General features: G+C 44.5%; 2 protein-coding genes across 4 annotated transcripts in view; one reads left to right on the forward strand and one right to left on the reverse strand.

Annotated features, from left to right (window-relative positions):
• The window catches only part of MFSD14A (major facilitator superfamily domain containing 14A), a 51,821-nt gene extending 41,185 nt beyond the window's left edge, over nt 1-10,636 (forward strand). Inside the window, exons 9-13 of one of the 2 annotated variants that reach the window (XM_038744857.1) lie at nt 3,465-3,577; nt 4,822-4,919; nt 5,758-5,921; nt 8,126-8,294; nt 10,491-10,636. In XM_038744857.1, coding sequence (XP_038600785.1) covers nt 3,465-3,577; nt 4,822-4,919; nt 5,758-5,921; nt 8,126-8,294; nt 10,491-10,633 — 687 coding nt within the window. In that variant the 3' untranslated portion in view covers nt 10,634-10,636. Of the gene's footprint in view, nt 1-3,464; nt 3,578-4,821; nt 4,920-5,757; nt 5,922-8,125; nt 9,474-10,490 lie in introns of those variants that run through there. The other variant, XM_038744858.1, reaches the window with a different exon arrangement.
• Nucleotides 10,637-10,668: 32 nt separating this feature from the next.
• The window catches only part of SASS6 (SAS-6 centriolar assembly protein), a 62,671-nt gene continuing 60,780 nt past the window's right edge, over nt 10,669-12,559 (reverse strand). For both annotated transcript variants that reach the window (XM_038744855.1, XM_038744854.1), the window contains exon 17: nt 10,669-12,123. In XM_038744855.1, the coding sequence (XP_038600783.1) occupies nt 12,029-12,123 (95 nt within the window). In that variant the 3' untranslated portion in view covers nt 10,669-12,028. The remainder of the gene's footprint in view (nt 12,124-12,559) is intronic.

Raw genomic sequence — 12,559 nt, forward strand, 5'->3', positions numbered from 1 at the left:
GTAGGCAAGGTAGATGCAACTACTGTAATCATGAGAGATTTCTGGAAAGGGGTATTTGGGAATACCTGTAGGAAAGGCCAGTGAATTCACCTGGAATCACTAAATCAGATGCTACTTGGATATATCTAGGGGTGACTCGATATCTTATTTCCAGCTACAGCAGTGACTCATCCCACTAAGTGATCTTAGCCACTCGTCAACCCCACCTCCTGTTTGCTGATATTTACCGAATGGAAATAATGTACATAAAGGACTGCAAGGTCTTTACTTGGACACATTTCTTTTTAGGCCTTTATTTTGTCATTATGAAGCCTTGTTCCCCTAAAGTAATGCAAGGCCAGACAGGTATACCTTCAGTGATTGCAAAATGCCTTTGGATTTGTGAGTGATGTTTTTTTCTTTCTGTGATGTGGGTAACGAGCTCAGTCTGAAAGATTGCAGCTTTTTGAGGAGACACACCACCTGTAGACTTGCATTCCAGATGTAATGTGGCCCCCGCAGATCAGTTCTCAGCCTTCTGAGTTTAGTTTGTATCAGAGAGCTCTTGCTTTAGTCCAGTTCTCTCTCGTGTTTTTCTAAATGGTATTTTCTAAGTGCTATATGTCAGGCACTGTACTAAGCACTGGGGTAAATACGTGCTAATCAGGTTGGACACAGTGCATATCCCTTTGTACTCCTCACTCTAAGCTTCAAGGCTGTCCATCACCTCACCCCCTCCTACCTCACCTCCCTTCTCTCCTCCAGCCCAGCCCGCACCCTCCGCTCCTGCGCTGCTAACCTCCTCACTATACCACGTTCTCACCCGTCCCACCGTCGACCCCCGGCCCACATCCTTCCCGTGGCGTGGAATCAATCAATCAATCAATCAGTCATATTTATTGAGCGCTTACTGTGTGCAGAGCTCTGTACTAAGCGCTTGGGAAGTACAAGTTGGCAACATATAGAGACAGTCCCTACCCAACAGTGGGCTCACAGTCTAAAAGGGGGAGACAGAGAACAAAACCAAACATACTAACAAAATAAAATAAATAGAACAGATATGTACAAGTAAAATAAATAAATAGAGTAATAAATATGTACAAACATACATACTCTCTCCACACATCTGCCAAGCTAGCTCTCTTCCTCCCTTCAAAGCCCTACTGAGAGCTCACCTCCTCCAGGAGGCCTTCCCAGACTGAGCCCCCTTTTTCCTCTCCTCCTCCCCATCCCCCCCACCCTACCCCCTTGCCCTCCCCACAGCACTTGTATATATTTGTACACATTTATTACTCGGTTTTACTTGTACATATTTACTATTCTATTTATTTTGTTAATGATGTGCCCATAGCTTTAATTCTATTTGTTCTGACGATTTTGACACCTGTCTACTTGTTTTGTTGTTTGTCTCCCCTTTTTAGACTGTGAGCCCGTTGTTGGGTAGGGACTGTCTCTATATGTTGCCGACTTGTACTTCCCAAGCGCTTAGTACAGTGCTCTGCACATAAGTAAGCGCTCAATAAATGCGATTGATGATGATGATGATGATGACTTGTACTTCCCAAGCGCTTAGTACAGTGCTCTGCGCACAAGTAAGCACTCAATAAATATGGTTGAATGAATGAATGAATCCCACTTGGGGCTCACAGTCTTACTGTCCACTATAAAAATGAGGTAACTGAGGCACAGAGAAGTTGTGACTTGCCCAAGGTCACACAGCAGACAAGAGGCAGAGCAGGAATTAGAATCCAGATTCCCAGCCCCTTGCCCTATGTATTAGACCATGCTTCTTCTCTGTTAGTCGCTTGTTTTTATTCCAGAACCTTCCTTTGATTACATTCCACAATCAAGCAGCTGCCATCGCATATAAAAACATTTACCTCCCACCTTGACAAATTTTTAAATCTCAGGCCAAGAGGGTGATTTCCCTAAGAGATTACCAAGTGAGTCCCTGACCTCTGCCGTTTGCTCCAAAGGAGGTCAGTGAACCTGGTTGTCCTAAGAAATAGGTCTAGCTATCCTTAAAATAATTACCTTTAGCCGGTTTCCCACGACTCTTTGGTTGGAGTAGGAAGGCAACAGGGCTTAGAGGAAAGAACGTGGGCCTGGGAATCAGAAGACCAGGTTTCCAGCCTCCATGGGTAGTTTGATTTGCTGGCTGTGCTTAGCCCAGTTTATCTCTGTTGAGTCAGAGATAGGCTAAAGTACTGACTGGCCAATACCTGTGTTTTGTTTTGGGTTTTTTTTAATGGTATTAAGCGTTTCCTATGTGCCAGGCACTGTACTAAGCACTGGGATAGATGCAAGATAATCAGGTTGGACAAAAATCCCTGTCCCACATGGAGCTCACAGCCTTAATCCCCATTTTACAGGTGAGGAAACTTAGGCACACAGCAGTTAAGTGACTTGCCCAAGGTCACACAGCAGACAAGTGGCAGAGCTGGGATCAGAACTCAGGACCAATGATTTCCAGACCTGTGCTCTTTCCACTCGGCCATGCCGTTCTTCCTCCTACTTAAACTGTAAGCCCCGTGTCAGGTAGGGACTCTGTCTGGCCTGATTCTAGTGCTTAGAACAGTGCTTGACGAACAGTAAGTGCTGAATAAATACCATGATTGCTATTATAAGTTATCATCAGCACTTGTTATTTTTAAGCAGTAGACTTTTGTGAATTGAATTTTCTGCCTGTCACAACTGAATTTCCTTTTGCTTTGAAAACGGGAAGTGAAAACCTTCACATATGTGTTTTTACGCTGCTGAGACTCTTCTAATACTAATCTACTGTTTAGGTGTATAGAATGGCAGTGTATACTAGGTATCTTAGAGAACATATTCTGAAACGAGCCATTAATTTCACATAAAAAGCATAAGTCTCCGTAAGCGAGACTCAGCAAATATAGTCATCTCTTCATCAGTGGTATTTACTGAGCTGTTGTACAGAGTGGCAGTGGAAGATCAAGGTTAGCGAACATCCCTTTGGTCCTCCAGGTAATTAGCAGAAACTATAGCTGCTTGTCAGGGTAACAAGAGAAGATATCTAACAAACCCAAATATTCAGTTAAGCTAAACAGACAGAGGCACAGAGCACCTGGCTGGAGGCAAATGGTTTGGTGAAAAATAGGCCAATTTTTTTTGATGCGTATCTTACCCTAGGCAGAGCGATTCCCATTTGTGCTATTGTTGACTGGTATCCCTGTCCCCAAATAAGTTTTAGCTTCTTATTCAGGGAGGAGTAATAGGTTAGCAATTTCACTGAATGACTGGATTGGAAAATTTGCCCCGAAACGAACACCCAAACCTCCTTCTCCCTCTCCCGCCTCCCCCGAGTTCTGTACACAGGCCTTCAGGACAGATCCTCCCCATTGCAAGAACTGAGGTGGCCAAAAGAGGGAAACGAAATTAGGAAACAAGAGTGGGAGAAATAAACTCTTAGGCATTTCTTTCTTCAGGATTTGTTTTGAAACGTATTTTCCTCCTTTTCCTAGACTATTGTCTTGAGTTTACTTATGAGGTCAATTGGAAATAAAAACACAATTCTACTGGGTCTCGGATTTCAAATATTGCAGCTGGCGTGGTATGGCTTTGGCTCAGAACCTTGGTATGTATTTTGCATTGTAATATTTCTGTAAAGTTAACGATGTTTAATGCTTTTGATACGTAGGGTGGCAAACCTCCAAGGAATACTTGGGCTAGATTCTCATGAGCGTGTCCCTTGTGGAACTTGTACACTGCTAATCTTCACTTTGGTTATTCCAGCCCTTGCTGTCCAGCTTGATGGCATGAGGCCCAATGTTTTCTCCATGAAACAAGCTTTCTTTAGGGTTGAGCTTTGGAACTATGGGTCATCATGTTTCTGGCCCCAATTTAGCAGTAGATCTTGGTCAGTAGGTCCCCTCTCAAAAAAACCCATCGTGGGCTCCTAAAGCTCTGTGGCCGCAGAATCTTAAAATTAGTCGGATTGACCAACTGTTTTTTTACCTTCAGTTTAAAAAAAGGAATCGTGGGGCCACCAGGTTTCCTACTGGTGGCAAACGCTTTGTTGTAGTGCTCCTGTCCTAGCTTCTCAGCTTGTCATGCCAGGCAGGCTTTGGGACTTAAAGTGAGATGGTCTTGACACTGATTTTGAGATATGCCCCCACTCCTCTGACCCTTCAAAGCCATTATGCCCAAGCCATTAGGGGGACACAGAGATCTTCCCCGGCTACTTAAAAGCATCTGGACATGGCTTGGATTTTTTTATTGGCTGAACACTTGAACATCAAGAGAGTTTGGAGATTCTTTTGGGTTTCGGCATTTTACTAAACCGCTCTTCCAGTGCCTTCTGAACATCAAAGCCCGTCCGCGTAGCGACTCAGTGTAGCTTCTTAATGGATCAGCTCAAATTGGTCACTGCAGTCTTTGTGTTTGCATAGCCTTTTAGCCGCACCTGCTGTCATGGTAGAAAACACACACACACACTCTCTCCCTCTCTCTGTCTCATCCTCCATCTCTGGATGGGGGAGTTAACAAACCTGTAGCTCCATTTCTGCTGGACAAAATGAAAGCCCTTTATTAGGTTCCATCTTAACTGAAATCTTAACACGTGATTTCAGCCACCTGAAGTGGGAGAGGATTTGATTCTTAATCACTTGTGAATTCTGGGTGTAAAATAACCGAAACAAAATCTAAATCACTGAATGAGAGCTATACTATACTGAGTACTGAGATATGGTCTCTTAAACAGGGCGTGGTGTTTGTAAGTTTAAACAGTTTAGGAGCCATCTATAAAATGTGCAGCTCCTGTTAGAAGGCTGGAGGCTTGCTGGTGGTTTTAATCTCGTCGTCTGTTGCTTCTGGTTGCAGGATGATGTGGGCCGCGGGGGCTGTAGCAGCCATGTCTAGTATCACCTTCCCGGCTGTCAGCGCCCTGGTCTCACGGACAGCCGATCCTGACCAACAGGGTAAGTTAGAGATGAAGGATTGTTGATTTACATAGAAAGTAGTAGAGAAGATTTGGCCCTGTGGCCTCTGTTAGTGAGTCAGTGACTGAGGCTTAGCTTTTTAGTGTGGTGAACGTCGAACCTTTTCATGTCCCCTAATGAAAGAAGTACCTGTAACTCCATTTCTGCTGGACAAAATGAAAGTCCTTTAGTAGGATCTCACTTAACGGAAACCTTAACACATGTGATTTCAGCAACCTGAAGGGGAAGCGGATTTGATTCTTAACCATTTGTGAAGTCTGGGTTTAAAATTAACCGAAGCAGAATCTAAACTCCCTCAGGAGTGCAAGGTCTTGTACGAAGCACTGCTAAGGAATGGTTCAGGGCAAACGGCCCGGACCTTGAGGCCACAAGCTTCCAGCTCGATCTTGCTAAGAGCCCAATCCCCAACAAGGCATCCCTCCTACAAACCCAGACTGAGACGGTTCCTGGAGTTGGTGGGGGGGTAACGATCCTGAACCCAGTCCCCCTCCTCATCCCCCACACACAACCAGTCACCTAGGAACCCCCTGAGGGCCAGGAGCCAAGTCTTCATTGCCTTCTCTTCATTCAATCGTATTTATTGAGCGCTTACTGTGTGCAGAGCACTGTACTAAGTGCTTAATTACGGCAGCACTGTAAACACTTCATAAATTGTAGTAGTAATAATGACCAGCTGTACAGTTGAGGATTAACCTGCAAAAAAGTCAAAAAGTAATGTTCTTGTAATGATCTAAATTTTAGTTTCCAGTATAATTATCAAGTGTTTGGTAAGGACGTTTTTGTTACTAAATAGAATCATCAATTCTTCCCTAATTAGGTGTTGTTCAAGGAATGATAACTGGAATTCGAGGATTATGCAATGGGTTAGGACCAGCTCTGTATGGCTTTATATTCTACATATTTCACGTGGAACTGAACGAGCTCCCAATGACGGAACCAGATTTAGGCGCCAATCCGAGCCCTCATCACCACTCCCAGCAGGTATCGCCTCCTCGTTTCTGGTTCAGTTGGGTAGCAATCCGTCTGCGCGACTGAGCTGGGGGGATGGGGAAAGCCCTTTGGGCGCAGCTATTATTTCCATCCTGGAGAACCAGTGCAGACTGTTCTTTCAACTCCCAGAGTGACCTTGGGGCTTTCGGAATCGATTTCCCTAGAAATTGAAATCGTAACCCTTCCCCAGATTTTTCAATCCTATAAAATCCAGTTTCATCTGTACTCTTTCCTAATCCTGTCATTTTTCCACCTTCATTTTTATTCCTCTCCTGCCATCTTTCTTTGTAATTTTCAGGCTTCACTGTTCTTTTTGATGGTAGTAGACCCGTTCCCTGTCCAGAGAGAGCTTCTATTCTAGAGGGAATTAGCCTCATCTCTCTCATTCAACCCACATATTCGATCTGTCACCCGATCCTGTTGATTCTACCTTCACATCACTAAAATCTGCCCTTCTCTAAGCTGCTACTACTGCTGACGCAAGCACTTATCGCCCACCTCGGCTACCGCCTCAGTCTCCTCGCTCATCTCCCTGCCCTCTTCTCTCTTCCCACTCCAGTCCATACTTCACTCTGCTGCCCAGATCATTTTTCTTTAAAAAAGAAAAGAAAAAAGCTCCACTTTGAGAACCTCCAGTGGCTTTCCCTCCACTTCCACAGTAAATAGCAACTGCTTACCGTCAGCCTTTAAGCCCTCGGCAGCTCACCTTGCTGATTTCCCGCTCCCACCCAGCCTGTATACTTGGTGGTCTCACACCACCTTACTGTGCCTCAGTTGCACTGCCTTTGCCCATCTCCTTCCTCTGGCCTGGAGCTCCCTCCCTCCCTCCCTCCCTCTCCATGTCCAACAGACCACCACTCTCCCCGCTTTTAAAAATCACATCTCCTCTCAGAGACCTTCCCCAACTAAGCCCTCATTTCCCCTACTCACTCTCCCTTCCGCACCCTTGATATTAACTTTACCTTCAGCCCCACAGCAACTATGTGTGTACTGAAATTGATTTTTAATATACACCTCCCGCACCATCATCATCATCAATCGTATTTACTGAGCGCTTACTGTGTGCAGAGCACTGTACCAAGCGCTTGGGAAGTACAGAGTACTGCACTACAGAGTAAGCTTGTTGTGGGCAAGAAATGTGTCTATCACCTGTTTTATTTTACTCTGCTCTGCAAGTGCCATTGACTGGAACTCTCCCGAGTACTTAGTACAGTACTGTGCATGTAGTAAACACTCAAATGCCACAGATACACCAGCACTCTCAGCTAGGTAGGCTGTAGGCAACTTTATTCTGTGCCTTACTGCTGAGACTGACTTACCAGAAAAACTCATTTTAGCCCTTCACCAACTAATTTAAATCCAAAACCCTTTCCAGAGCCAGAAAAGTTCCATAATTCAAACTGGACTTTTAGAACTAATGAACCAAGTGCCGTGACCAGGCCTCCCTGTTCACAGCGGGTTGCTCTGAGAGGGGGAAAAAGTGGTTATATGTGCTCATCTGTTAAGGTGGAGTTTTAAATAAATTAATTGCCAGATGCACACTAATGGTTATGCTTTGCACTTCATAGGTAAGTAAATCCCTCAGAGCACCTGCATTTCTTCCATAGCAGGCTTTAATCACTTGCAGAAGCCCAGTCCTAACACCCTTTCCACAACCCTGGTTTTTGAAGGATTCAAATACTCAGAAGTCCTGCTCTTCCTAGAGGACCTGGAATGCCCTACCTCCGCCCATCCGCCAAGCTCGCTCTCTTCCTCCCTTCAAGGCCCTACTGAGAGCTCACCTCCTCCAGGAGGCCTTCCCACACTGAGCCCCTTCCTTCCTCTCCCCCTCGTCCCCCTCTCCATCCCCCCCCAATCTTACCTCCTTCCCTTCCCCACAACACCTGTATATATGTTTGTACATATTTATTACTCTAACTTACCTGTACATATCTATTCTATTTATTTTGTTAGTATGTTTGGTTTTGTTCTCTGTCTCCCCCTTCTAGACTGTGAGCCCGCTGTTGGGTAGGGACTGTCTCTATGTGTTGCCGACTTGTACTTCCCAAGTGCTTAGTAAGCGCTCAATAAATACGATTGATTGATTGAGGACTGTAATTCACTCTTCCGTCAAATGGAATCAGTTTTTATTTTCAGTCTGCAGCCCTGCCGTCGGTCTTCCCCGGCATAACCCTGACTGTGTGCTTTCTTTTCAGAATTCCATCATTCCCGGTCCCCCCTTCCTCTTCGGAGCCTGCTCAGTGCTTCTGGCTCTGCTTGTTGCCTTGTTCATCCCAGAACACACCAATTTGAGCGTGCGGTCCAGCAGTTGGAAAAAGCACTGCGGTGGCGGCCACGGCCACCCCCACAGCCCCCAGGCCCCAGGTGAGGCCAAAGAACCTCTACTTCAGGATACAAATGTATGACCGCGAGGGCCGGTGACACTTTGAGAGCGGCCCTTAGGTCTTGGTTTCGCTCCTGCAGTTTGGGATGTACCTCCCATTCCCTTTCCATCCAAAATCGAATTTCTTAAGATTGCCTTAAGAAACGTACCTGCATGAAATACGAAGAAACCACACGAGGAACTTTCTCCAAAGATGTTACAGTGGAAGGTTTTTGGTGTTTTGTTTTTTTTTTAATTCTTGTTTTTCATAAAGAAACCTGTTCAGCATTGTTCTCGCCACTAAATTGTTACTTTTTTAAAAGCTTAGTTCTGGTAAAAAAAAAAAAAAGATATATATCGAGGGTGCTCCATATGCCCAGAAACCATTCCCTTGAAGGTGTTGAGCTTTATTTCTATTTATGTGGAGTCTGAGAGACAGTTTAGGACCCCCTTCGTTTTGATGCTGTAAAAATTGATTCAGAGCCTTAATGCAGATGCACTTCAGTAAGGAGAAGGTAAATTTGTTTGCATTTTTAAGAAGCACTCTTGGTTTTGAAAGATTTGTACTGGTAAAAATCATGTTTTGAGCCGTGCAAGCTAACAGTGAAGTTTGGGGGCCGGGGGGGGGGGGGGGGGGGGTGTTTTGTTTGTTTGTTTTTAAACTTGTCTATTACTCTGGTCAATTTGGGCACAGCCTAGCAACAGATAGAATCTAAATGGGTAGGTGTTTAGAGCCTCAAAAACTTTAAAATGTTGGCTCCAACTCTGCTTTCCAAAAGTAGCTTCTTATAATACCACTATTATTTTGATATTTGCTTAATCATAGACCTCAACACTTGAATACATAAACTGAAAACTATACCGTCAGCTGATAGCCTTGAAAATGTCAATTTGCTAGATACATATATTCATAAAAACTATTATATAAATATATATATATATATATCTCTGTATACATCTATGCAGCTATATAGAGATATATAGATATGCCTTTCAGGACTGTCCTAGTAACACTTAGAGCTAATGTTTGTCCTAAATTTTCAGGACCCTAGAAGAGAGCTTTATACAAATTACTGATGTGAATTTCTCTAAAGTGTATATTTTTGTGTCCAGTTATATTATTTAAAAAAAGTGTTACTTTGTATAAATTGTGTATAAAGTATTGTATAGTTTTAAAATGGTTTCATCTTGTCTGTGGTTCCTGCTTAATGCTTTTTTAACTCTTCACCATGGTTGACAGAGATATGGAAAAAAGTTGTAAATACTGTTAATAAAGTTGAATATTTTAATGAAGCTTAACATCTTTCGACAGCTGCTCTGAAGTCAGTCCTTTGTCCCTTCCTTATCGGACAGTTAGGCAACGTGGGGTCCCAGAAGATTGTGCTTTCTTCTCCCCAAAAAAGCACACTAATGAAGTTTATGTGGTTTGCTACTTGTCACACCCCTTCTTTACTGAACCCTGCTGTGCCTTCCTTTTCAAAGTCACCTTAAATACCCACCTCCCCGTCTAGACTTTAAACTCACTGTGGGCAGGGAAGGTGTCCAACTCTGTTGTCGTCTTGCAAGCCCTTAGTACACTGCGCCACATACAGTAAATGCTCATCATCATCAATCGTATTTATTGAGCGCTTACTATGTGCAGAGCACTGTACTAAGCGCTATGCTCATCAAATACCACTGACAGGTGAAGAAAAGGCCGTTCTTTAAATCGGTTTTAATTTTTCCTAATTCACTCGAACACAAGAAATACATTGTGTCACACTTTGATAAATACACAAACTTTACACTGCAAGAGAGTAATATTTGAACTAAAAAGCGCAAGAGGTAGAGTAATTATAATAGATTACACACCCTCAACTTCCACTGAGCGCCCGGGCACTGGAAGACCTCTAATACACAAGAAGGGGATCTGTTTTTAATGAAGGCTGTGGAGAGTTCCACTCGCCTGGGCTCAACCTGCAGTCCAGAGAGGTTGGTTAGAGATTTTAGTACACAATTGAACCCAGGGTGGGGATTACGGTATTCAAAAAATAAGCTTCTTGGATTGCTGTTTTAACCTGACCACGCATTCCCTGCTTAATTTTGAAACATGACTGAAGTCAGCAGAACCTAGTATACTTCCCTCACAAAAAGACAAACTCAAATACGATCATACAGCATTTTTACCCGGTTTAATCGGCTCCTAATGGCGTTTATAGACGTGTCTTTCAGGCGGCAAGATCGCATCCTCCCGGCATCCCACGCGAGGAACGGTGATAGTTTTTCCAAAGACAGCCGTCCCACCGTCAACGAGCCAGAACGGGGCACGCGCGGAACATCACGTCTCACTGATGAAATCTGAAGGCCCGATTTATAGCTTGCGACCGTTATACGTCGGCTGGATTAAAAAGTATTTTCATTCGAAACAGCTCTCTTGGCTATGTAAAGAGTCTCCGGGAAGGCTCGAAAGCCCCCTTGATGGTGTGATTTCTCTCGAACCCTAAATGGAGCAAAGAGCAGTGGGGAAGGGACGGCAACCTTGGAGGAGGACAGTTTTAACCTTCGTCGGCTGCCTTCAAGCAGCCTTCCCGCAAAGCTGCTCGAATCACCCAGCGGCTCTGCTGAAGGGGAGGAAGAAAATGAAGATGGGAAGGGATGCCGTGAAAGGGAAAGACGGGGGAGGAAAGAGTAATAAGGCAGGGGAGAGCTTGTGATACGGAATAGGTCGCGGGGAGAGCGGCAGGAAGAAGCTGAAAGAGAAGGGTCCATGGACAGACCAGGAATCTCTGCCAGAGGGTACAAAATCGGCGCTTGCGTTAATATTTTTAAAACACACAGGTTTGAGTCCCTGATTGGTGAAAAAAAGATGAGAGGGATTCAAATCTGGAAGACGTAGTTGAGAACCAAAATCTTCCACGGAGGTAAAACCCTTTGAACGCTAAAAAGAAATCGGGCCTGCCTAATGTGGTTGTATCGTCTCTCTTAAATGGTGACATTTAAAATCAGAACCAAAGCCAAGGCTGTTTAGAGGAATGTTGGTTAAAAGGACAGAGGTACGGGAAATTGCACACCAGGTTAAAATCCTTTGCAGCTGTTATATTCCCCGTTTTCAACAGTGATTTCTGAAGATCAGGAATATGGGTTAAACTCAGCCGCGAATGGAGTGCTTCACGGGGTACGGTCAGCAAGCTGCTGCCTCTTTAGCACAGAGAAGATGGTCATCATCTCTTGCTACTTGGTTAATTCCTAAAGGGAATCCCAGGGAAAGAGGACCTCTCGGTTCCTTATCCCTCAGCAGGAAGGACATCACCAGTGTATGGAGGCTGAAACTTTTTAAGATCTTTCAATTCACTGTAGAAAGAAAGGTGATGCTCAAAAAGGAAGGAATGGACGGAAGGAATGAGCATCCCTTGGTAGAAACTTTTAGCTGGAAAGATGAAGTTAAAGAAAAGACACTTACAGCCTCCACCCTGCACACCGTTCCAATGACATAAAGAGCAAAAATACTCCAAATTGTCGGCTCCGTCAGACACTTGGGCTGAACTCAAAAGTTCAATTTCCCCAGTGCGCTTTCCTCACATAGCCCGGGTGATGCCAACTGATGGGACCGAAATCACGAAAGTGATCTGATGCAGGAGAGATGAGGTCAAAGTTTCGATGAAAGTGGAATTTACATGATTAGGTTAACTTGGTCCATAATTATCATCCATCACCAGTCTCTCGATCCTTAACGGAAGGAAAGGCTCCGAGAGTTTCGTCACTGCCCAGGAAAATAAGCTGAGGCTGCAGGAGGGAGCACTCCAGGTTTTGAAGAAGCTTGAAGCATTGCCAAAGGGCTGTCTTTCAGATGCTCTGGGAATGAGAGAAAAACAGAAAGCACAGTGTGTATTGGACACACACATATCCCCATATATAAATATATTTAAATAAATATATAAATTAATATTCCTCCCTCCACACCTCTCAGCTGCCTCTGACACTGGACCACCCCCCTTTTCCTAGAAACATTATCCGATCTTGGCTTCATTGACACTGTCGGCTCCTGGTATTCCCACCTCTCTAACCCCTCCTTCTCAATCGCTTAACAGGTTTCACCTCTGCCTCCCGCCCCATAACTATTCTCCAGATCCACCCACTCCCATGGGGAACTCATTCACTCCCACAGCTTCAACTACGACCTCTTCATGTGGATGATTCCCCAATCTACTTCTCCAGCCCTGACCTCTCCTTGTCTGCAGCCTCCCATTTCCTCTTACCTTCGGGACATCTCCGGCCAACGCGTCAATAA

The sequence above is a fragment of the Tachyglossus aculeatus genome, chromosome 4, assembly GCF_015852505.1.
Source record: "Tachyglossus aculeatus isolate mTacAcu1 chromosome 4, mTacAcu1.pri, whole genome shotgun sequence".
In the NCBI taxonomy this organism is placed as follows: domain Eukaryota; kingdom Metazoa; phylum Chordata; class Mammalia; order Monotremata; family Tachyglossidae; genus Tachyglossus; species Tachyglossus aculeatus.